Source organism: Cibotium barometz, chromosome 22 (genome assembly GCF_041138505.1).
Source record: "Cibotium barometz isolate CiBa-2024 chromosome 22, ASM4113850v1, whole genome shotgun sequence".
Classification (NCBI taxonomy): Eukaryota; Viridiplantae; Streptophyta; class Polypodiopsida; order Cyatheales; family Cibotiaceae; genus Cibotium; species Cibotium barometz.
The window spans coordinates 55307777-55330019 of NC_141067.1; the positions used below are offsets into that span (position 1 = coordinate 55307777).

Below are 22243 nucleotides of genomic sequence, written 5' to 3' on the forward strand. Positions count from 1 at the left end.
CAAAACCCCTAAGATACTAGAGATTTGAAAACATCATAATCAATAAAATTAGATCACCAAAGAGCACTACATAATCACTGACAGAAAAGAACAGCCTTAATTCATCTGAGAAATGCGTGCCCCTGTCTGGCCCCCCATTTTCCAGAAGGGAATTTGATATCACTCATTTCCTAGTTGATCATAGTCGAAGCAGTAAGGAGTAAGAAGGGAAAGAAACGTTACCTCCTCCAAGGCTCAAACGGATGCTCTGTTTGCAGCAAGATTTCAACACCAAGCAGTGGTGAAAATCAAATGGGTGTAAGAATCTAAATGCAACTAAAGCATGCTATTCTTTTACCACCAAGCACATATGCAGTTTATCTCACACTCAGGCACCAAAGATGAGATCTGTAGTTTGTATTGGCCTAGCCCAAGCGGCTGGTCTGCAATCCCTCGTACCTACATCAGACAAGAGTGTTTAGATTTGCACAGAGTGCATCCTTCCCCAATGCTTGGAGCCTCCAATTGTTCAAATTGTAACCACTGTTAATCGCCCTTTAAAAAATCATTTGATTTCCATCTGACTAGTAGTGACCTTATAGAGGCTAATCTTCCTCAAAAATTTCTATAATGCCCCCAAATGTTTGATGCATTGTGTGTGAATCAACGAGAACTCACCTTACCCCACCAAGGGCTATCTGATGGCATGCGGTTATCCACGCACATCTCCACCATTTACGACACTTCAAATCACCAACATTCTAAAAGCTGGTGGTTCAAAATGCAGTCCCAGAAGAGCTGCTTTTACCATGATGCATCCATCTATACATAAAAACTTGTCCCATTTTGATGAGATGTAAGCTTTCATCAAGCTTCACGTTTGCATCTAGCTTGATGCTCTGAGAATTGCTTTTGCCATGATGCATCCATCTATCCATCAAAATTTGCAGTCCCATTTTGATAAGATGTAATCTTTTCATCATGCTTCGGGTTTGCATCTAGCTCAATTTCTCGGAGCCGCCCTTTCAGAATGGAACATGAACTCTTGATGGTTTCGTAGACATCATCAATCTTCGCATCAGAATCATGAGAAGCTATCCAATCCTCCATGACATGCAGAAAACTGTGTACCTGAAAACGGTGAAGGAGACCACATTCTCAGAATCAACCAAAAGAGGCTTGAAAAGCAAAGACACTTGTTAAAACATTAAACACCAATAGGAAGAAAGGTATACTATTTCTATCTTTGAAGTGAATCCCCTCCTGCTTTCAGCATCTTCTGGTTCCTCCCTATCCTGATGGTCTTGCAGATCTTCAAGTAATATATAACACCCATCGGCAAACACCAGTGAAACCTCTGTTTTGGCACTGAAGTCTTTAATACGAGCTGTAGAATGTGTGGAACTGAGCCTGCCTAGTATACTCCATAGTGCATTTCGTGCACCCGGATCATCTCCAGCAGAGGGCAACAGCTCCAGCAATTGCTTGATGAGAACCACATCTGCATGGTGATTCCATCTCCACTTAAAAGGGTAGGAGAGACTTTCATTACCTCAAGTTAAAGCAAACACAATTCTCCATTCAAGTAGAATTTCAGATATTTCAAAGTACCATGGGCTACTTCATGAATAAGATCTTCCTTTTCGGCCAATAGATTCGCAACAAGAACAGTCGCGGAAATTCCAGCTGGTCCAACCTAGGTCATAAATCCATTCATTTTAAGAAAAAATATTTAAAAACTTCACATTTTTGGGAAAAATTTTTACTACCGAAATGTGTTACTTGAATTGAAATAAAACCGCAGAAATCCCCCCCCCCCCCCAACCTCCCCAAGAAAATAATCCTGCTGATATGAAGTTGGCAGCTAGGCACTCAGGGTGACATAACATGATGATGAATGCAACCTCATCTTTTGCAGAAAGCTGAATGACTTGGCATGCCAGAGAGAACAGCTTCAGGTTATTTGCAAGCTGCCCAGCGACATCATCAGCCAATGAAAGAGCCTCAGCTATCTGAAGAATTGTGTCAAGCACAACATTCCTGGGATAAGGAGGACAACCGCCATAGCCATGAGCTTCGAAGGTTAAGAGAAAGAAAGATCATGATTTTCAGCAACTTGAGCTGTGGACACAACAATTTGTTTAGGAAAAAAAGGTGATTGATACCCGTGAGAACATGTGCCCTCATTAAATTCACTGATCTCAGAAGCTAAAAGTTCTGTGAGAACAGTAGGCAATCCTAAATGTACCAAAGTGGAAAGAAGAACTGAAGCTGTGTTTTCTTGGCAATCTACCATTGCCAGTAAAAGCTCCGTACTCTGCACAGAATAAGTAACACGGATAAAAGTAAAAACACAGTTTTCATGAAGGCATGCACACACATGTAGACAAAAAAAGCAAAACACAGCCATGCATAAATCCATGCTTACAATACACTCTCAACCATTACTGCCATTGTAATGAGTACCCAATATCATCAAGCAAAAGAAACATTCAAACAACTCATTAGGAGTCATTGGGGATGTCAACAGGATGTGTCGGTTCCCAAGTTAGCTTGCAAACATATGAATGACTTTGAGAACTAACAGCCTTGGAGAAAGCCCCTAATGGTGTTAAAATTCCACAAAATGGAACAAATGGCAATCATAATGATAATATAGCATATGGAGCTTCTCTTCCATCCTTTGAGTAAAACATAGGAGATGCCAACATAGTTGTCAGGTACGATACTGTATGGTTCGTACGATATGATACCGTACGGGAAAATACGGTATGATATAAATTTTTTCCTTATTGTATGATAAAATACGATGCTTTAAAAAAATACTTATAAACTTAGGTATTTCCAAGTCCGGATATGGAGTATTTTAGAAAGGAGGGAAGCATCATAGTACAGAGGAAGCTCAAACAGCCATAGATAAGCAGAAAAATGACCATTACCCAAAAAAATTAATTTTTTCCGGGAAAAATGTTAATTTTTTTAAATAAAAAATTCAAAAAAAAAATCTGAAAAAAATCCGTATGGTATCGTACTGTACGATATTCTGTACGATAAGCCATCGTACGTTGTACGGAAACAACCCTGGATGCCAATCTTTTTGGTAATAGGATATGCCAATCTTCTTGCCAACTTCCTGCACTCCCCATTTCAGGTTTAGTGTACAGATAGACTTACATTTTTTCTTTCTCTCTCTCACCCATCTCCTTGCTCCCTTTCCATTCCTCCTTTTCCTTCAGCTCTTTCCTCTTATCCTTTCTTCTCTCTGCCTTATACCGGCCTCCTGCACATGGTGTTCCCCAATTTTCCTCACTCAAATATTTTGTTGTTGAGTCTCACAGGGTAGGGAGGAGGGACCTAGTCCCCTTGTTGCATCTCTTGTTGTCAAAGGGTTTGGAAATTTTGATTCCGATTAACAGCAAAGCACTTCAATTCAAGAACCTGACACATCTACCTAGATTACCCAACATGTCCCCTACCATCTTTTGAGTTTGAGCTTTGGAATATATGTTGTATCTCTCAACATGTTTACACCAACAGTGGGTTTACACTGTTGTGCCTCAACAAGTTCACAGCAAGTCTAGACATCATAGTCCTTACCCTTTTCGTAGCACCAATTTCAGACATGGACTGAAGATGCACAAATGGAAGAAAGTTTTCATATTGACAGCACCCACAATGTGATTGTTAAAGAAAAACGTCATAAATATGGCTGCAATCACCCTTGTGCAATAAGAGCTTGCATGTTTGAGTTAGGTGGTACTGGGTAGTATGCAAATAGCCAAATGGCATTTGAACAGATGGCTGGGCAGTGAGGTTAGGCAAGCCACAACAAATTAACGCCCACTAGAGGCAAAGGACCTTGGCTGGGCCGCGGAGCTAGAAAAAAGGGGTTCTTGGAACAGGCTTTGCCTACGCTCGAAGGCAACCACAGTAGTAGGTACAGAGGTCCCAACCAGGCATAAGCAGATGTTCATTTTACCAGGAAATGTGGCTGGGATCCAGGAAATGTGGCTGGGATCCAGGAAATAGGGAACGGGACCACTGTTTCTTGGACTGAATGATGCGAAAGCTTGACCTTCAACATAAGCGGAGCTGCAAGAATCTTTCCCTTCTGTCTGCCAAGGCAAAGCTGCCAGTCTCCCTTATGTCTATGTCCATAAACCCGAGTACAATAAAAAAACATGGCACTATCACCATGCAAATTCAAACAAAATCATTGCTCTCAATGGTGTTGCCCCCTTTTTATCACGAACCCACATAACCCTCTGAAAGAGTTAATGCAGAAAAAGTTCCAAACCTTTGTAGTAAGCTTGGAAGTAGGAAAGTCATTGTCTTCAAAGCAACCACAAAGGAAACAAATCAGGAGTTGTAGCTGACCCATTGCATGTAGTTCTTCAACCAACCGAAGCCGACATGTTCACAAACCTTTTCTAAAAGTAAACAATTCATTGTGTTTGCAGCAATCCACATAACACGCTCCAAAACTTCCGGAGAATCAATAGCCTTCACCCAGCTATCAACTTCTTCACTGTGCAGACTAGCACTCAGCAACCTGCCAAAAACCATAAGGAAAGAGCCATTGCAATTTACTGAAACTGCATGCTAGCTAATGGTTAAAGGAGTCAGCCACAAAGTCATTCCCAGGAGAGGTACCTGCAAGCTTCAGAAAGACTAGGTGCATCATCAACAAACAGGCTTTGCACGATCTCATTTGGTAAGCCTGAGGTCTGAACTATTGCTTTGACTGGCACAGCATGACAAGCTAAGTTCCCCATTATCCCTAAGCAGATCTCCTGCACTCATTCCAACAAAACATCTTCATATTTTGCAATCTGAAGCCATTCAAAAGGCATTTTTGAAAGAACGAACGGTCAGCTGGTAACATTTTCCACAGATATTTGCACCTTACCCTTATTCTGTCAGAATGGGGAACACCTAATATAGCAAGTAGAACATCTAGAATGCGATTTTTAACCTGCTCAGATGAAAATTCCACATTAGCTGTGCTCAAATTTAATGTCTGCATAATAGCAACACATCTTATCATTGAGCTAACATGTTCTCTCCTACAAACAGACAACAGAGCTCTTCATAAATTACTCAACACACTGATCTTTTGAAGAGTTTTATGCACATACAGGAAATAACAACACTGAGAGAAGTACACAATTTTTTCTGAACCCTTGAAAAAACTCAAACTCAGTTAAATGTTTATAAACAAATCCTATCAAGAGAATCTTCCAACCCACCCCAAATAATGCACCTCTGTGATAAAAATATCATGCCTTCTTTATGTTTTGACAATAGCGGTAGTCCTTCGACTGCATGAGAACCTTATTTACATCCTTTTTCATCCTCTTCTATAAGAGGACAGGATGTCATCAAGAAAATTCAAGGCAAGCCCCACAAAGGCTGAGACCACCATGTGACATCATATGACTGAAGGTAGAAGTACATGACTATGAACTTATGATGCAACTATTGTGACCCAAAAACTGTCAAGAATCCCCCAGCATCTTTTTTTTTAATGTGAGAGTGGATACTGAATTTAGATGCAACTAGAGATATGGATGCTAGCCCACATCCCCAAGGCAGCCTTTCAAACGGAACAGGCACATTCCAGCAACTTGCATGATGGTTCCACCAAATCAGCAATTAGCTGCTACAGTGCAGTAATCACGCCTTGCTCAGTGCCAAACAGTGCACCTACCATGGGACAACCACTTTTATAAATACAATGAATCTAAGTGTTAATGTTTCCCTCTTCATGTTCTGTTCTTTCTCTTGAGTCATCTTGTTGAGTGTCTCTCTCATGTCACTATCAAGTCTTGGGTGCATGATAAGCACAGTGTCTTGTCAGAGTTGTGTGATTGCATAGTGGAGTGGGGCAGTGTAGCCACACGTCTCCCTAGTCAAGTAGGAACACCTCGAGGCATACTACCATAGAGTGACCATGTGACATAGACTAGTGTCACAAACCCTAGTGTGTCGGGCAGCATGGTGTGCTACAATCCAATGAGAATAGTTGCATGTCGCAACTAGTACTGAAAAACTGCAGGTGGCACCTCCGGGTAAAGACCGATCTCGTGGAAGAGGATACGAAAAACTGGAATCGAGAAGCCCATGTACAGGTATCGTTGTAGAAGAAAGGTATAATGGTGAAGATATTCCTAAGCAATGGTGACGGCAAAGATACACACATCGAACTGGCCAGGCTAGGAGGTACGTGTGGCTACCTCCACTCAAAAAGTTCAAAGTGAAGGGTCAGATATGAGTGAAGGCACAAGTATTACACGCACTTTGCACTGTGGTGCTATGTGACACACTGGCTCAGCATTTAATGTAACATTACACATCATTGATACCCTTTTTAAGATTATTTGTTGTGTGTTGTGTCCCCAGTCCAGGACATGTGAGGCACGAGCTACGTAGGTCATTCTCCTAGCCTTAGGTGTCAGGGTCACTGCTTTTACTTTAAGAGAGAAGAGTAGAGAGGGAGAAAGAAAAGAAAGAAAGATTTTATTAACCTTTTCCAAAAGACCGAACTCGGCCTATGAGACAAATCGGAGTACCAGTATGGGGTATCCTCTGTCATCCCAACAAAATGAAAAAGTACTGAACAAAAAAAGCTGAATCTGGGTGTGCACGGGGATGGAGCTCTACTACTAGGAGAATGCAAATGAAATGAAATGTTATATTAACGTCTTCAAAAGGCCAAAGTGACCTATGAGACCAAAGTTAAAACCATGTGACATCTGATACACTGTCTGGAAAAGAAAAGAAAGAACTGAAGGTAAGTATCTAGCCCTACAATACATCAGTAGGGAGCATCCGGAAGCAGCAACTAGGGAGAGTGGGAAGCTAATGCTACTAGTCAAAATGGGATACACGAGTACGTGGATACATGAATACATGAATATGGGGGAGTACAAAAGTGACAGTGAGTACAACAGTATATGGCTGGAGTCGTAATCATCCTAGGAGCTCTAGCATGGGTCTCTGCCGGATGGCCTGGATATCTGCCATAGTGAGATGCCTGGTCGGACGAGCCCGATGCCTCGCAAAATGATGCTCAGAATCCTCTAGTGTAGGCACCGTCTCCGATGTGAGGATCCGCGAACCCTCGGGCGTCTGGATCTACCCAACTGGATAGCTCTCGCAACTAGAGTCCCACGGGGTGCCCACTGCTGGGCTGTCGGCTGTGTGTCCTCCTAGATAGTCCCTCTAAAGAAGTCAGTAATCTGTCTTTGTGTGGACCCCTGCGTCGGGCGTCTGCTCTTGATAATGGACTCTCTGAGCCTGCGGATCTCCATGAAATAAAAACCCAAGCATCGCTGATCACAATAGTCCATGACTCTAGCCAGTGGTCCAAATCCCTCTCTGAAAAGGCAATGGTAGCGCCCTCGAATCTCATAATATGCTGTGCAACGACACATGTAGTGCTCCTCCGTCTCTGGCTCTATCAAAGAGAGAGAGAGAGAGAGAGAGAAGATGAGAGTCGACACCAGATTGGGTCCCAATTACCCACTGAAGGGGCCCCTTGCCCCTGCAAGCAGGAGTATTTGCTTGTATTACTTTGAAGAACTTTGTACAATGATGTGAATGATGACTGTGGACTGCCAAACACACGGATGCGGAAGATTGAACGCAAAGCTGGACCATATGTTGAACCAATAGCACTGTAGAAGACTCTATGAAGCCTCATGCAAATCCAAAAGTGCTGAGGATATGCACATATGCTAGGTGAAGATGAGAGGCTCTTCTATGCTGCCTTGGACTAAAGCACGGAGTGCTTGAGGCTGATTGTATGCTCCAAGAACCCTAAGGGAACTTAAGCACACATGTTCTCTTTATCGGCTTGCTAAATACCTTGTTGAATGAATGATTTAAGCAAGGGACTAGGGGCTGCTTATATAGATGTTTTGCTGCTCAGTGCTATTATGCTCCTCTCGGCCAGGAGAAAAAGTCCCACCAATGTTGAAAATAAGCATTTAATGTCATCATTTGGCCTTTAATGATGGGATTGCTGTTGGCCTGGCCGACCACCTCTCATGAGGTGTATATAAGGGTTGTCCCCCTTTCCCCTCATTCCATCTTATTATTCTGTATCCACCTGAGGTCATTAGCAGCTACTTGTGCTTCTTATCATTGTACAACACTTACGGGCTTCCCTCGTGCTCAGTTTTCAGCAATAAATATCAGTTTCCAGCATTTATAGGTCTTGTACCTGGGCCTACACCTGTGTTTTCTATTGCTTTCACTTTCTTTCATTTATATGCTTCTATGGACTGACTTATGCATGCCTAACCTTAGATGACTTCTACATGCTTTTTCTTCAAGTGGGTTAATGGATTGTATAAACTCACATGTTTGAAGAAGGCTTTGTTGCACGGTATGGCAGTCAACCTATTGCATGCTACAATAGGAGTAATCACTAGAGAGGGGTCCCAAGGAGGGTATCTTGGAGTTAGCTAATATCATAGGATTCCACGGCCATTAGCCTGTAGCAGGAAGAGAACTAGGGCAGCTAATAGGCTACCGTGGAGTGGCTCCAAGTAATACAGTTAGTGCCCTTGTGTCCATAATAAGTAATGTTGGCTCCAGAGATATCTTGTGCCTGTAAAACAATAAAGTGGCAGGTTTTTGATGTGTAGAGGTACCACATGTTAAATTTACAAGCACAGGAAAATTATGGAAGGAGCACACCTTATGTAATCTCTAAATAGGATCTCTGGAACAGTAAAATATGGGTACCCTGAACAGATTATCGAGTAAACAGGCCCTTGGATGGCATAGTTATGCCCTGCAGCACCCTAAGCAAGGCAAAGGGTGAATTTTGCTAATGAGAAGAAGCACCAAATTATACGTGTCTCTGGCAATATCTTTTTTTTTCCCAGAAAAGAGACTTCTATTAAGTAATATAAAGTCATACAAAGGGAGATGTCAAACCAAAAGGGAGGGAGATCTCAACCAATTGGGGGCACGGCACACTATGCTGCAATAAAAGCCCCGTAGGAGAGCAAGAGAAGAAAATACCATGGTTCCACACCCTCATAAATCTGTTGTGTATTGTTTACACAGCTCTAGAAGATCCCTGTATACGGGCCCAAGTGGCCCAAAGAGTATGAATAATGTCACTCCATATACTGCAGATACACTAGGTGTCATAAACATGAATACCCCCGAATGCCTCTGAGCAGATACACTCCAGCAGATACACTGGGTGTCATAAACATTAATACCCCCGAATGCCTCTGAGCATCTGGTCTTCTAGATATGCCACGCCGTGATATTAGCAATAATCTCCCGGGTGGTGTCAATACTTAATGGAGGTGGTGTGTATTGTAACTGAGGGATATCCTGAAGCAAACATCTTTGAGCTACGCCCCTACGGACAAGAATAGAAGGATATGCATCACTACCCTCAAAAAGAAGCTGTGGGCCAGACTAATTCGACCATACAATAGCACCCCAAGTAAAATAGATAGAACCACTCCTCAATCTGCTCAAGAGCTGGGCTATAGATACCCAAATCCTATGTGCTCCTTTGCACTCCCATAAGCAATGATACACTGTCTCAATGGAGTTGGGCATCTAGAACAAGAGGGATCCATGCCAAAAGTAGAGAGCCAGGATCTGGTGCGCATACGTGCAGGAGAGACAGGCAGCAAAACGCATGTGGACTGGATGTTTTTTTTGGGGGGGTGGATGGGCAGGCTGGCCGGTTATTTATGTGGGCATTCCTAATGTTTTTTTTTTTTGGGTGTGTGTGTGTGTGTGTGTGTATTTGGCTTCACACAGGGCTTAAGCCTCATTTAAATGGGCTAAGGGAAAAGGTTATAAACCTTTGTAAGGGAAAAACAGCCCGTATGTGGCTTTTATTTATTTTTAAAGTATTTGTGGCTTTCCGAAAAGGGGGTGCCAGGAAGAGAATTGCCGATTCGGCCTGAAGGGGTGTAAATCATGAAGTGTTGCCAAGACTCAATGCATGTGAAGCCAATCGTCCTGTTATGATTGCCAATTGGTAAGAATTGTGCTTCCCATCTAGGATTTGGGGTTTTTCTGTGTTATGGCTGAGAGGCAAAATCAGTGCATAGAGGGCAAAGGGAAAAAAATCACTCTTTCTCTTGCATGCAACTCAAGCTATGGCTGATTTTAGGGGTAAATATAATGCCAAAATTCACACTCCATGCAGTGGGTCTCTAGGTAACGAGACCAGCCAACTTCTGTGTCTAGATGGCCGACCGATGGGAGGTGACTGATAGAATGTGCAGCGGAAGAAGGGAAGTGGAAACATAGGAGAGAGAGTGAGAGAGAAAGATGGAGAGGAAACATAGGTGAGAACCTGCTCTCAATATCATCATCCAAAAGGAATACATGTCCCGAGCAAGAGGGGAGAACCTCATATGTGAGGGACTGCAGCTAGACAAGCTAGGCAAGCAATGCAAGCAGTGCAAGCAATGAAATATGAGGGAGGCATGCCGGCTATATATACCTCTACATGAAGGCAGCTGATTGGAGATAAATATCTACACGACTGGGAAAAATACCCAAGACAATAAATGGGGAATAAATATGGGTAAAATATGAGTGAGGGGTGACTAGCCCCTCTGACTAACATGGTCAATCCTAGAGGCTAAAATAGGACACCAAATAGGAAACCAGCAAGAAGGGGATGATGTCTAACACCCCCTCTCAGCACCGGATGCTGAGTGAACTCCAAGAAGCCAAAGACGCCGTCCTTGATCAAAGATGAAAGATTGCAGAAACAGGTACCAAGAAGCCAAAGACGCCGTCCTCGATCAAAGATGAAAGACTGCAGATACAGAAAACAACCATGTAGGCTGCGATGTGCTGCTCCAAATAATGGTTCCAAACCCAAGTGTAAGAACACTCCCCGAAGTCGAATGTCGTGTATCCAGCCTGGAGAAGGTATGAAAAACCTCATAACCAACCAAGATCAAATCCTGTATATAATCAATCCTGGGAGAAGCAAACTGCTCCTCATTGGAAACTTCAAAAGAAATAGAGTCAATCTGCTCCAACTCTGTAGAAGAGTAGCCAAATGCTGTACAAGAGCATCCTCTGAAAAGATCGGCATTGCAAGATGTAAAGACTCTGTAGAAAAGATGGGTTCCATCTGCTCAAACTCCATAACATGAGTTGCCCAATGCTATACGTAAGTACACACCACTGAGGTGGGCATCGCAAGATGAAAGCACTCCACATCCCCCTCTGAAAACTGATGTCGTCGGACTGGTACAAGCCCAACCTGATTCTGATCCAAATCCAAAAAACTCTGGAAGTACCACTGTGCCCCAGGCACAATTAGCAACCACAGATCCAAAGCATCCCACCGGGTCCAAAAAACCATCCTCCAAAACAACAAACCTGCAGAACTGGCAAGGGGAGGGGCATCCTCAGAAGCATCACAAAGAGAGGCAGAGGTAGACTCCTCACAATGAGGAAGGGAAGCAAGAATATAAATTATAGTGGTAACAAAGTCCTCAAAAGCATCACTGATAGCAGAAGACTGTTCCATAAGTAGAATCAGATCCCAAGAATCAACAAAGAGAGGCAGAGGTAGACTCCTCACAATGAGGAAGGGAAGCAAGAATATAAATTGCAGTGGTAACAAAGTCCTCAAAAGCATCACTGATAGCAGAAGACTGTTCCATAAGTAGAATCAGATCCCAAGAATCAACAAAGAGAGGCAGAGGTAGACTCCTCACAATGAGGAAGGGAAGCAAGAATATAAATTGCAATGGTAACAAAGTCCTCAAAAGCATCACTGATAGCAGAAGACTGTTCCATAAGTAGAATCAGATCCCAAGAATCAACAAAACAAATAAATGATCCATGTGAAAGGATCACTCCTCAAGGGCAAAACACCCTCCTGTTCTGCAAACACTGCAAAGAACACAAGCTCGGACAAAATAAACTCTGCTCAGGATCTCTGAAAAAAAGATCACTGCTCTCCTCCAAAATCTGTAAACTCCTGTCAAAGAAGAAAGTCTCCACAAATACAAAATAGCTCCCGAAATTGATCCTCAAGTGAAGTAGCTGGAGATAGGCCCCCTCTGAGTGTAGAAAACTCCTGTGGGAAGCAAAACACAGCCAAAACACTGCTATCCAACAAAAAATAGCACTCAGGCAAGGAACATGTAAAACTGGGAAACCGTGTAGGCCAAGAACAAAACACAGGTATAGATGCTCCAAAATCAGCAAAATAATGACTGATATCTGAAATTTAGAATCCTCCTCAAGTACCAAACTGCCTCCAAAGCCACAATCCAAACAAGAAACTGTCAAAAGTGCGCAGCAGAAAGCGTGAGACATAGGCACACAGAGAAGGAAAACAAATCTGCATAATGATGAAGAAGCAATGATACAAACATCCCTGTGCAAGGGGTGGTCCCGGTATGTGTGGGCATGATGAACTACTCCCCTAAGGGAGGACCCGGGCCTAGAAGCCCCTGTCAGAGTGAGTACAAATGAGGAGGAGGCAAGCCTTATATAGCCCCAAGATAAGCTGGCCGACTTGCTCCAGAAAAGTCTCACGACTGGACAAAAATAAACATGTGATAATGGGTGGCCAACCCTACAACCGAGGGCCTAAACATGAGGAAAAAATAAGGTGCTGCCCGGGATAAATCTGGGCACCCCTGATACACAACTTGGGCACACTACCAGGAGATGAATAATGCTAACACCCCCTCTCAAATCCTGGGAGTGAAACCAGTCCAAGGAGCTAGAAAAGGAAACCTCCAAAGCAAGTCGAAAAGTCGATCTACTCCCGCCTCTGCCACTTGCTCCAAGAAACTGCTCCCGATCCAGAAGGCCAACAAAATCCAAAGAATGAACCACCAGATGTCCATATCTCCAACCCAATCTATATCACACCTGTCACACAATGTGCTCCCTCTTCAGTCCAAGAAAGGATGTCGTCTGACTCTCTACCTCCAAGAAAAAACTGCTCCTTAGAGAACACCGCCAAACTGTCTCCCTGCTGGCACCCCCTCTAGACACCCTAGAGGCCCACAATGTCTACATCAGCCCTGGTACTCAAGCCTCCAACTCTGGGCTTGTTGAGCACCAATCTCCAAATACAAGGTTTCCGGATCTCCATGTATCCCTCGGTCCGAGAATGCCTCTCTGTCCTGCTAACACTCCAAGTGGAAGAAACATACCTCCAACACTGTAGCTGACAATCCTGCTGGCACCTGACCTTTAAAACCTGTATCCATAACTCGCCGTCGCATGATGGGACTACTACTCACACACCCCTATGAGTCACCCAATCACAAGGCAACACCCCCTGAGTTCTTTGGTGTTAACTATGGCACTGAGCTCAAGAAAGCTCTCCTGCCAAAACCTGACACCCCCAGCTGGCAAGCTCCCAACCAACTAGTCACGTGTCCATGTGGAACCAACCATCCACAACTCATCATCCCAAAGCACAATCTGATGTCAATCATCTGCTCCAAACTGCTGCTCCACTGGTACCTACCTGCACCCAATGAACCTGTACACCTGCCATGCATCCTGTACCCATCCTGCAACTAAGCAAGTACCTGTGAACCTCGACAACAGCTTTCATCACCAAGTGACCTGGCCTGCCGTTGCATGAATGCCGATATCAACCTGTACACCAAGCTCCCAAATCAATGCTTATCCTAGGGATGAAGACTCTTGTGCCTGTATCCTGTAATCCAGAAGGCCATCTGCCTAGGGAATAGGAGTGGCTCACTGCCAAGTAACCACATCCCCCTCTCAAGGTGAACACCCTGAGAACCTAAAGGAAACACGTGTACACCAGCAAAACTATGTTGAACTGGCACAAACTCATAGACCCCCTCTACTGTCGAGAAAGGACTAACTATCTTCCACACACACCTCGAGGATGAGAATCCAAGTGTGCACCCATGAGTCTGAAAACTCTGACAAAGCAAAGATTGGCCGAGCAAGGGCTCAAGGCCATGTGGGAAGGCACCATTCCTGAAAAAAAAAAAACTTGCCTCCACTGCCTCCAAGAACGCAGATGAGATAATGCAAAAAACGCTGCTGTAAACAGCCGGCAGGACGTGTACCAAGAAGAAGAGAGGGAAGAGGAAAACACAGCAACTTCAGCACCTCCTCTGGCTGCCCCAGATCTGCAGAAAACACATCCATAGGTGTCTCCCTTGCTTGCTACCCCAGATCTGCAGAAAACGCAGCCAGGGTGTCTCCCTTGCTTGCTGCCCCATATCTGCAGAAAACGCAGCTAGGCTGTCTGCCCTGCTTGCTGCCCCATATCTTCAGAAAACACAGCCAGGCTGGCTGCCCTGCTTGCTGCCCCATATCTGCAGAAAACGCAGCCATGCTGGCTGCCCTTCACCTGCTCACAAGGGCAGAAAACGCAGCCATGAGAGTACCTATTCTGGAGAAAAACGCTCCTTCCTCCTCTGCAACCAGCAGCATCAAAAAAACGCAGAAATCCTTCTCTAACAAAACGCCAGAACACCTTCTGTAGAAGAGCCTCGACCCGGTGCTCTGATACCATGTCAAAAGTGCGCAGCGAAAAGCGTGAGACATAGGCACAGAGAGAAGGAAAACAAATCTGCATAATGATGAAGAAGCAATGATACAATCAGCCCTATGCAAGGGGTGGTCCCCGTATGTGTGGGCATGATGAACTACTCCCCTAAGGGAGGATCCGGGCCTGGAAGCCCCTGTCAGAGTGAGTACAAATGAGGAGGAGGCAAGCCTTATATAGCCCCAAGATAAGCTGGCCGACTTGCTCCAGAAAAGTCTCACGACTCGACAAAAATAAACATGTGATAATGGGTGGCCAACCCTACAACCAAGGGCCTCAACATGAGGAAAAAATAAGGTGCTGCCCGGGATAAATCTGGGCACCCCTGATACACAACTTGGGCACACTACCAGGAGATGAATAATGCTAACAAAAACCCCCTCTACAAGTGATCTGTGTCCACTGGAGAAGAAAACGCAGCCAAACAAGGGCTACAAACCTGAAAATTCAGGTCAACCAGTGTCTTGTCCGGTTCCATCATGTGAAATAGAGCTAGGAGGACCAAATAGTTACATACTCTTTCCAAACAACACTCAACAAACAAACTATATCATCTCGTAAGATAAAATCTATCCTAGCAAACAACTGATCTCAATATCGATGTTATCAATCTCTAAATATAGGTCATATACAAATGTGAGCACATCGAGACCTAAATTAAATGTACCTAGTGCTTTTGCAAACTCAGTCAGAGAATCATTCAAAGATAGTGAAACGAAATGCTTCACCTCACCAATTCTGTAGTAAAAATCGATGTAGCAACGAAACAACTTGCATCGCCATCAGCAGCACCTATTGACCGTCAACTCTCTCCATCTATAGCACATTCCGATAGCTACCCTTGACCTCTACTGACCGCCCAGCACTCGCCCATCAGTTGCCGCTTAGCCACCTACAGCTTTGTGCTTGCTTGTGCTAGCGGCGTGTCCCTGCATGTGCGTCAATTCATCTCGAGCCATGTCATCCAACAACCTGTCGGTACTCATGGAGGCAACACCCCTCTCCCTTTTCCAAGGCAGGGCAAGATTCTCTTGAGCACCATCTTTCTTTTCCCAACGGAAGATCTTCCCTCTGCACTACATGATGAGGGTTGTGTCATGTGCACAGTGGGTATCTACCGTGTGCTATACGCATGCAAGACTAGTTTCGAGGCTTGGGGAAGCTTGGAACTAGGCAGGCAGATTGACGAGCTGAGTTAGGGATATATTAACGGGCGGGCACCCAAGTATGGACGGACGGGCGGCCAAGTGTGGACGCCCGATGACCGGCCAAGAGCCTATAAAAGGGTGGCCAAGGTTAGTTATTGTATTATAGAGAGTCTCGCGAGTTTGTGAGAGCTCTATGGTCTTGGAGCCTGGATCTGTACGCATGCAAGACTAGTTTCGAGGCTTGGGGAAGCTTGGAACTAGGCAGGCAGATTGACGAGCTGAGTTAGGGATATACTAACGGGCGGGCACCCAAGTATGGACGAGCGGGCGGCCAAGTGTGGACGCCCGATGATTGGCCAAGAGCCTATAAAAGGGTGGCCAAGGTTAGTTATTGTATTGTAGAGAGTCTCGCGAGTTTGTGAGAGCTCTATGGTCTTGGAGCCTGGATCTAGTGCAGACGTGCACCTGCTTTATGCAGCCGAGGCCGGCAGCAATTTCGAGGCCCGCGAGGGCAGCTTCGTGGCGGTATGGGACGTCACGAGGAGGAGATTGGTCAGTACGTCATCCTAGTTAGCTCAGCTCGTGGCTCGGTGGGGACAGCCAAGACTGTGGGCTTGCCCACGGCTGTCATGGTTGGGAGGTGAGTCAGGCCTGCACCCCCTTGCTTGTTTGTTGTTCGTTTGTTTGCAGGATTCGAGTTTCGAACCAAGATTGATCACGAGGGGATCCGTGGGGATTTGACAGGTTGGGTCTTCGAGGAGGACACCCAAGGAGGAGATAAGGGGAGCACTCTCTGGTAGTGGAGGAGACTCTCTCTTGTAGAACATTCATTGTAGCACATTCTCACAGAGAAGACTCTCTCTTGTATCATTCTTGCCTACAGTTTGGTATTTAGTGCTGCGCTCTTGTGGCGTTTGGTCTATCTCTCTGTGTGAGCGAGGTGAGTGAGTGGTCAGTGGTGGGTGTGGTGTGAGTGAGGCCTATAGGGATACTGCGGTGCTAGGTGATGGTCAGAGAGCACGGTAGACAATGTAGAGCATAGGTCTTGCATGTCTAGCCAGTGAGATTGACTCATCCTTGGCGGATATACTTCCTTGAGAGGATCCACGTGTCACCAATTGGCCGACCATTTGGTCCATCTCCAGTTTTTGCGTCTCGTTCACTTGAGGCCAGGCCAGTGTCTCGTGTGAAGAGGCCAATATATTTTGCTCACATGGACGGGAGCCAGACTGGTGCCACCCGTGTGTTAGCAGGATGGTGTCGTATGGACGGGAGCCAAACCAATGCCACCCGTGTATGACCTGGACTGTGTTCGACCCATGGGATTGTCACGCCATGGAAGAGCCAGTATTCGTGCCGTGTTTTGCCTATGGGACTGTCACACCATAGGGAGACTCGTGCCTGGAACTGTGTCTTACCTATGGGACTGTTACTCCATAGGAAGACCAGGTTTTTATGTTTTTTATGTCGTGCCAGTTTTGTGCCGACAGATATTTTGTACTTGTTCCATGAACGGGAGATATGTCCATGTTACTATTTGCACATGCACTCATGTTTTGCATGTTTGAAACTTTTTTCGCATGACATGTATTTGTGTGTTTGCTTGCTTGACGTGTTACTTACTGAGCGGGGACGCCTGCCAGTGAGTCGTGAAGTCTCCTCTGTATTCTAACGAGTTTTGGTGCATGTGAACAGGTGGTAAGTATGTCGCACATGTTGTTTTTATTATTTTATTTCTAACCTTTAGTTTTATAAGGTTAAGTGTTCACATTCACTTAAATGTGGGCACCCACTTAGGGGCCAAGGTGGGGAGCCTCACTTAAGTGAGTGTGGGGGTGGGCATGGTCACCTACCCACACTCCTCACCCACATGCAAGCGTAGAGAAAACTCCACTTTAAATTTTATAAAAGAAAACGTTCCCTTTCAAGCGTGGGCATGATTCGCTTCCACCTTACGTGAGATAACCGGCGACTTTCCCTCTCTCTGGCACATGTTTTCATGAAGGCGACTGCTTCTGTTCCCTCTGCTGCTGGCTGCGCCTCCTCTTCTACAGGCGGCTAGCGCTGACTGCAGGTGGTTGCTTTCACTTCCCTACAGGCGGCTGTTTCTACTTCCTACAGGCGGCTGCTTCTACCCTCCTACAGGTGGGCTGCGCCTGTGTACAGCAGCCAGGCATCCTTCCTCACCGGCGGCTGTGTGCACCTCAGCCCCTTCAGCAGGCGGCTGTCACCTCCAAGGGCTACACTGCTGCGCTGCCTCCTCTCCTGCAGGCTGCCCTTTTTCTCTTGCAGGCAGCTGTGGGTGTACACTCTCTTCATAACAGGCTGCTCCTCCACACCATCTTCTTCCCACGCTGCAGTCGGGTATCCTCTCCCTTGCAAGTGGGTACTCCTCCTCTCACAGCAGGTGGCTGTGGACTTTTGCGGTGGTGGCACATCTTCTCCACTGGCGTTCTACAAGGGGACTTCGCATCTCCTGGGTGGCTTCATCATACCACGGGTATTGGTTCTCTATCAGCTATCCACAAGTAAGTGAATTTCAGATTTAAGTAAAGTATTTTGTGTTTAAATCTGATAAGGGATTCCCGACTCCCTACACGGCCAACACCCGTTCGCTGCCGGGTTGTCCTAGCTCTATTGGAGAACCTCGGTCCAAAGGTGCTGAGATCGGGAGAGCCAGGCGTTAGTACGAGAGCGCCTGTTTGTGCGTGGTCTCGGAACACCAGTGAGGCGCTATCCGCGGAGTCCAGTGAAAGCACATGACCGTAGAGATTGGACCACGCTAGTGGTCATTCTGCTTCGAGCATCTACATCGAATTTCGACTTCGAGCATACTTGTTTGGTACTGTTTTCATATGTACATGGACATCATCTGGTTCTTGGAACCCATGGAGCATTGTATTTATTAAATACTCCCAATAAATATATCATATATTGAGGGGGGGGTCGGCCCGTTCCGGCCCCAGTGCTGGTGTCCATCTTTCCATTTCATTTCATTTCAATTTCAAGTTGTATTAAGTTGTCCATTTCAAATTTGTGGTTTTAAAGTTGTGTTATTAAGCGTGTGGGTGTCCAGCGGAGTCTTCCCACTTGACGGGATCGGTTTCATTGGTATCAGAGCACGGTTGTTTCCCTCTTTCTAGTGGGGAAACGAACCTGTGTACTAGACATCCCGCTTTTAGCAAACTTAAAACACAATGGACAACCAAGGCAACCCTTTGGAAGTGCCAAATTCAAGGGGTCCATCTAGTGCTTCTCGTGGGTCTGATGCCCTGCGAGGTAGACACAAGCCCCTTGAAAGGGTTATTGATAGTGAATCCAAGGGTCAACTGTCTCCAGGAAAGACAGTTATGCTTGAACAAGAGCCTGACGCTATGAGGGCTGAAATGGAACATATGAGAAAACTTTTGCACGCTCAAGAGCAAGAGTTAAAGTTTTTACATGAAGATCCCCATCTGCAAAGTGCTATTGAAGCCAGGAAGGCTGATGCAATGGTAGATGTAACTTTTGAATCAATGGCACGGGAGGTGGGCAAGAAACCAAGGGAGTTGGCACTTGCCTACCTCCTTCGCAAAGGTGATATTAAAGAGGGGGATGACGGAGAGCTGAAATTCAAAAATCCACCTCGTTTGAAGCATGGAGATCGCGCATCTCAAAGGCTGAAATCTTTTATGCAAAAGGAAGAGGTGACAGTCACCTCTCGACATGCATCCTCTCCACAAGGCACAAAGCCTGACAGATATATGTATGCCAGTGCTCATGGAGGGCATGAAAGTCACATGCATGCAAGACATGTATCTCATGGTGACAGGTCTGCTTCTAGAAAAATTTTGCCTTCTGAGTTGTCTCATGGAGAGACAATGCCATATGCAGGTAAGTCACATGCATCTGAGTTTCGAGTTCGTGGAGCACATGCCACCGTGCCCCATGAAACTTCTATGACGGCCCATGGAGCCCATGCAGATAGGGCTGCCCCGTTGGATAAGGGGAAAAGAAAAAGAGAAGACCATGAGCCTCATGCCAGGAAACTCAAGGAATTCAAAGCAGGTGACAAATCTGTCAAATTTGATGTCTTTCATGGTGAACATGATGCTTCTAAGGTGTTAGCATTTGTGGCACAGTTCAACATTGCTTTTAGCGATGAGGACTTTACTGAAAAGTCAAAAGTACGCCATGCTAGCATGTTTTTGAAAGGGACTGCTGCTCATTGGTGGATCACTGAAAAGATCACCAAGGATCCCATTTCTACTTGGAAGGAATTTAAGGATAGATTTTATGCTCAGTTCTTGCCACCCAATGCAGAGCAAACTCTCACTCAAAAGTGGGACAGGTTGGAGCAAAGAGACAATGAAAGCGTGCAACAGTATGTTAACAAATTCTGGTAAGTGTTGCTGGAAGTGACTCCCTTTATGCAAATTACTGAGGATGAAAGAAAGAGGAAGTTTCGTTCTGGACTGCAACCAGCATATCGATCGAGCATTGAATTGCACCCAAAACATACGTTGCAACAACTCACAGCTTCTGCTCTTGCTACGGAGCAATTGGTACTCAAGATTAAACAGGATCAAGGAGGTTCCAAGGGGAAGGACAAGGCTGCCCCAAATCAGCAAAAGGGTGGACAGCCACCTAAAAAGAACTTCCGGGAATCCTACAAGGGTGGTAAAGCTGAAAATAACACATCTAAAGATCAGGGCCCAAGGAAGAACAAATTCGGCTTAACCCCGGAGCAAAGAGAGCAATATGCCAAGGATGGAAAATGCTTTTCTTGTGGTAGCAAAGACCACATGTATCAACAATGCCCAGATCGCAAACCAAAGCACGAGGACAAGCACACCAAAGCTAATGTACATGCAGTTCCTGATGTGCAAGGAAATACAGGTCATGATGCAAAAGAGCGAATGGTTTGCAAGGCTTGGGAGCAAATCAAGGATCAGCCCGCACTCTTCATGTTTGATGACTGTGCAACTGACAATTTCATCTCTATGCAAATGGCAACTGCATTGGGTATTGAGGTTGAAAACATGGGACCTCAGATTGAAGCCGAAGCTGCATTTATTGGTAAAGAGGTGCAGGTTACCCCTTTGATAGGGAAGTTGCGTATCCATATCCAGGGCTACCTTGATAATGAGCATTTCCTAGTTGCTCCACTGAATGGATGTGATGTATTGTTGGACAAGCCGTGGTACCATAGGCTTGAGCCCCGCAAAGACTATAAGTCTAATATGATTTCTTTTATGCATAAAGGCCGCATGCATTTTATTGATGCTGGCAAAGAAGGGGATTCCATCCCACTTGTATCACACATCCAAATTAATAAAGCAATGAAAAAGAGTCTTTCAACGTACTTGGTTTTTGTGCGTGATAGTCTTGTGCCAAATCATCAAAATGTGGATGCTATGTCTAATGATAGGCTGAATTTTCTTAATGCATTCAACGACTGTTTTGCTGACTCGTTGCCAGGTGAATTACCTCCCCAAAGGCCTGAAGATCACCGCATATCTTGTGCCAGGTAGTTCTCCACCTAACAAACCCGCATACCGAGTGAGTGCTGCACAACAAGAAGAAATCATGAAGCAGGTAAACGAGCTTTTAGAGAAAGGTTTGGTTCAGCCCAGTTCCTCACCTTACTGCTCTCCTGCACTTCTTGTTCAAAAGAAGGACAGATCATTCCGTATGTGTGTGGACTATAGAGCTTTGAACAAGCTTACCATCAAGAACAGATTCCCAATTCCGCGAATTGATGATATGTTGGATAAGCTTGATGGCTCGGCTTGCTTTAGCAGACTTGATTTCAAGAGTGGTTATCACCAGATACGCGTGGTGCCACAAGATGTCCATAAGACTCCATTCAGGACAGCCTTCGGATTATATGAATTCTTGGTAATGCCTTTTGGTCTCACCAATGCTCCTGCTACTTTTAATCGAATGATGGATAGGATATTCCGACCCCATCGCAAGTTCACAGGAGTCTTCTTTGATGATATCTTGGTTTTCTCCAAGAATGAGCACGAACACAGAACTCATTTGGTCACAGTGTTCGAAGAGCTGCGGAAGCATAAACTTTTCGTCAATGCCAAGAAAAGTGAGTTTTTCCTTTCAGAGATTCATTATCTGGGTTATATTGTATCCAAAGATGGAGTTACAATGGATCCTGCAAAAATAGAGACCATTCGCAATTGGCCCGAATTGCAAAACGTACATCAAGTACGTAGTTTTCTGGGATTATGTTCATATTACAGGCGTTTCATAAGGCATTTTGCTATGATTGCCACTCCTCTACATGATCTCACGAAGAAGAAAACTGCTTTCAAATGGACTTCAAAGGAACAGGATGCTTTCTTGCAGCTCAAGCATGCGATCATATGTGGTCCAGTATTGATTGTTCCTGACTTGCACAAGTCATTCGTGGTTGAATGTGATGCTTGTGGTGATTGCATAGGAGCTGTCCTAAATCAAGAAGGGCATGCAGTTGCATACGAGAGCCGTCGTTTGCATGATGCTGAGCTTCATATGGATATCTATGAGAAAGAGCTCTTGGCTG

The 22243-nt window shown here is 45.1% G+C and overlaps 1 protein-coding gene across 1 annotated transcript in view; it reads right to left on the bottom strand.

The window, feature by feature from the left end:
- Positions 1 to 371: 371 nt before the first annotated feature.
- The window catches only part of LOC147626737 (ARM repeat superfamily protein), a 30340-nt gene continuing 8468 nt past the window's right edge, over positions 372 to 22243 (bottom strand). Inside the window, exons 3-10 of the mRNA XM_086816756.1 lie at positions 4889 to 4954; positions 4633 to 4772; positions 4405 to 4531; positions 2145 to 2296; positions 1884 to 2019; positions 1591 to 1675; positions 1215 to 1480; positions 372 to 1110 (exon numbers count right to left, since the gene is read on the bottom strand). Coding sequence (XP_086672882.1) covers positions 910 to 1110; positions 1215 to 1480; positions 1591 to 1675; positions 1884 to 2019; positions 2145 to 2296; positions 4405 to 4531; positions 4633 to 4772; positions 4889 to 4954 — 1173 coding nt within the window. The 3' untranslated portion in view covers positions 372 to 909. The remainder of the gene's footprint in view (positions 1111 to 1214; positions 1481 to 1590; positions 1676 to 1883; positions 2020 to 2144; positions 2297 to 4404; positions 4532 to 4632; positions 4773 to 4888; positions 4955 to 22243) is intronic.